The sequence below is a fragment of the Oncorhynchus gorbuscha genome, linkage group LG19, assembly GCF_021184085.1.
Source record: "Oncorhynchus gorbuscha isolate QuinsamMale2020 ecotype Even-year linkage group LG19, OgorEven_v1.0, whole genome shotgun sequence".
NCBI lineage: Eukaryota > Metazoa > Chordata > Actinopteri > Salmoniformes > Salmonidae > Oncorhynchus > Oncorhynchus gorbuscha.
Genome location: NC_060191.1, coordinates 77,557,415 through 77,561,036, shown reverse-complemented (window position 1 = coordinate 77,561,036; position 3,622 = coordinate 77,557,415). Strand labels below are relative to the sequence as shown.

The 3,622-nt window shown below is 46.0% G+C and overlaps 1 protein-coding gene across 1 annotated transcript in view; it reads left to right on the top strand.

The window, feature by feature from the left end:
* Positions 1-1,957, top strand: part of LOC124004982 (V-set and immunoglobulin domain-containing protein 10-like 2) — a 2,213-nt gene extending 256 nt beyond the window's left edge. Inside the window, exons 2-3 of the mRNA XM_046313783.1 lie at positions 8-228; positions 1,811-1,957. Of these exons, the coding sequence (XP_046169739.1) occupies positions 8-228; positions 1,811-1,957 (368 nt within the window). The remainder of the gene's footprint in view (positions 1-7; positions 229-1,810) is intronic.
* The last annotated feature ends 1,665 nt before the right edge of the window (positions 1,958-3,622 follow it).

Sequence of the window (3,622 nt, the reverse complement as noted above, 5' to 3'; positions counted from 1 at the left end):
CCCTCAGGTCTGGAGATGGTGGACCCAGAGGAGGTAGAGTATGTCCGCCAGCAGGCCAGAGGGGTGGTCGGGGGCTCTGTGACTCTAGAATGTGGCTCCAATATGCCTGATATCCTCATCTGGGGATTCACCAGGCCTGGGTCCCAGTCTAACCTCGCTGTGGCTTATAACTATGGACATGGCCCCGTGCTCCAGCCTCTACTCTCCAGCAGCCTGGGACATCTGAGGGTAGGTAAACCAGCCTTTCTACCTTAAAACTAACGTCTGCTACCCTAACTCTAACCTCATCTAACGTCTGCTACCCTAACCCTAACCTCATCTACCCTAAAACTAACGTCTGCTACCCTAACTCTAACCTCATCTAACGTCTGCTACCCTAACCCTAACCTCATCTAACGTCTGCTACCCTAACCCTAACCTCATCTACCCTAAAACTAACGTCTGCTACCCTAACTCTAACCTCATCTAACGTCTTCTACCCTAACTCTAACCTCATCTAACGTCTGCTACCCTGACTCTAACCTCCTCTACCCTAAAACTAATGTCTGCTACCCTAACCTCATCTACCCTAAAACTAACGTCTGCTACCCTAAATCTAACCTCTTCTACCCTAAAAATAACGTCTGCTACCCTAACTCTAAATCTTTCTACCCTAATTCTAACCTCTCCTACCCTAATTCTAACCTCTTCTACCCTCTTCTGCCCTAATTCTAACCTTTTCTACCCTCTTCTACCCTAATTCTAACCTCTTCTACCCTAACTCTAACCACTTCTACCCTAACTCTATCATCTTCTACCCTAACTCTAACCTCTTCTAACCTCTTCTACCCTAACTCTAACCTCTTCTACCCTAACCTCTTCTACCCTAACTCTAACCTCTTCTACCCTAACTCTAACCTCATCTACCCTAACTCTAACCTAGTTACCTCTTCTACCCTCTTCTAACCTCTTCTACCCTAACTCTAACCTCTTCTACCCCAACTCTATCCTCTTCTACCCCAACTCTATCATCTTCTACCCTAACTCTAACCTCTTCTACCCTAACTCTAACCTCTCCTACCCTAACCTCTTCTACCCTAACTCTATCCTCTTCTACCCTAACTCTAACCTCTTCTACCCTAACTCTAACCTCTTCTACCCTAACTCTAACCTCTTCTACCCTCTAACTCGTCTACCCTAACTCTAACCTAGTTACCTCTTCTACCCTCTTCTAACCTCTTCTACCCTAACTCTAACCTCATCTACCCTCTTCTACCCTAACTCTAGCCTCTTCTACTCTCTTCTACCCTAACTCTAACCTCTTCTACCCTAACTCTAACTCTTCTAACCTCTTCTACCATAACTCTACCCTCTTCTACCCTAACTCTAACCTAATGTTAACCAGTTTTAACCTAACTCTAACCTCTTCTACCCAAACTCTAACCTCTTCTACCCTAACTCTACCCTAACGTTAACCTAATGTTCACCTGTTTTAACCTAACTCTAACCTCTTCTACCCTAAATTTAACCTAGCTACCTTTTCCCAACAGTGAATAGTGATAAAAGCATGACATTGGTAGTACAGTGTAAGTCGCTCTGGATAAGAGCGTCTGCTAAATGACTTAAATGTAAATGTACAGTTGATAGGGGGAATATATACAACCATTTGAAAGTACTATAATACCAGTTGTCAAACTATTCTCAAATCAATTCAATCGATCTTTATTGTCCCGAATGTGCATTGCTTGTGTAGAATTAAAAAATATATATACACACTTAAAATAAAGTTATTTTGTGTAAATTTAACAGAAACTAATGTGTGTTGTTCCAGTTGGTTCCCAACACGTCTTCTCTGCTGTTGGACGAGCTGCACCAGGAGGCCCAAGGGATGTACACCTGTCAGGCCATCTACAACACTGACCGGGGAGCTACAATCACCTTCTACTACACACACCTAGAGGTGGTGGAGGAGGACTGAGGGGGAGAGAGGGAGAGGGAGGGAGAGGGAGAGGGAGAGGGAGAGAGGGAGAGGGAGAGGGAGAGGGAGGAGGGAGAGGGAGAGGGAGGGAGGAGAGGGAGAGGGAGAGGGAGAGGGAGAGGGAGAGGGAGGGACAGCGACATACAGAGAGAGAGTGAGAGAGAGAGAGAGAGAGAGAGAGAGAGAGAGAGAGAGAGAGAGAGAGAGAGAGAGACAGCGATAGACAGAGGGAGAGGGAGAGGGAGAGGGAGAGGGAGAGGGAGAGGGAGAGGGAGAGGGAGAGGGAGACAGTGACAGACAGAGAGAGAGAGAGAGAGAGAGAGAGAGAGAGAGACAGACAGAGAGAGAGAGGGAGAGGGAGAGAGACAGCGACAGACCGAGAGAGAGGGAGAGGGAGAGCGAGAGAGAGAGAGAGACGTTGAACTTTGAACAGGGTGTTACTGTAGTAAGTTCAGCACTTTAATCAGTAAAATGACTGCTGTGTGTGTTTTTAATCTACCTGTTGACAAGGTGAGGTCTTTACTCCATGCTTCTAACCTACCTGTGATTTGCCACGATGACCTGTGTATGATTCATACCATCATATGTTTGTTATTCATAACCCAGACTGTCAGGATTGTTAAACAAAGGTTTCATCTGACAAACCTCTGGTCCAATAGAGGCGCAGGCCTGAGTTATTACGTGATCTTGTCCAATATAACAGCCAGTGGGACATGAGCATATTCTAGCTGTAGAACTACTCTGTTATACAATCTTATACAACTGAACATTGTTTGTGTGTGTGTGTGTGTATGTGTGTGTGTGTGTGTGTGTGTGTGCGTGCGTGTGTGTGTGTGTGTGTGTGTGTGTGTGTGTGTGTGTGTGTGTGTGTGTGTGTGTGTGTGTGTGTGTGTGTGTGTGTGTGTGTGTGTGTGTGTGTGTGTGTGTGTGTGTGTGTGTGTGTGTGTGTGTGTGTGTGTGTGTGTGTGTGTGTGTGTGTGTGTTACGGCGTGGATTTCAGTCTTTGCCCATCATTATCTCTCTGGCTGAAATGAGAGACTGTGGTGTATCCAGAACATTCTGAAAGGTTACGAAATTGCAACGAGCAAATTGCTCTGCGGCCGGCTGCTTGTCTCCTTTCCTGAATATAATCCTGAGAAGGACCTCTGCTCTCTTTCAGATGACTGACAGATGAGTGTTCCTCAAAATACTAAATGCTTTCTTAACCAATCAGGTGACAGACCAACAACATGAATGGTTGGCACTGCTGAGCACCATAACTCAACTCAGAGTACAGAGAGAAACAACAAAATGGCAGCCGAAATGACAAAGCAGAAAGGAGAGATCCAGCGCTGATTGTTCCTCAATGTTGACCAGGTCGTTATTGTGAAGGAAAATGTGTTCCCAATGACTACAATAAAGGGTTAAATACGCTTTGATCTCAATGACCAAACTAAAGGTTTAACTAAGGTTTGCTATGCCCAGTGAAGGTGAGGTAAGCACCCCCCCCCCCCTGGGGTTACTACGGGGATGAGGGTGATGAGGGTGATGATGTGATGAGGGTGATGATGTGATGAGGGTGATGATGTGATGAGGGTGATGAGGGTGATGATGTGATGAGGGTGATGAGGGTGATGATGTGATGAGGGTGATGAGGGTGATGATGTGATGAGGGTGATGAGGGTG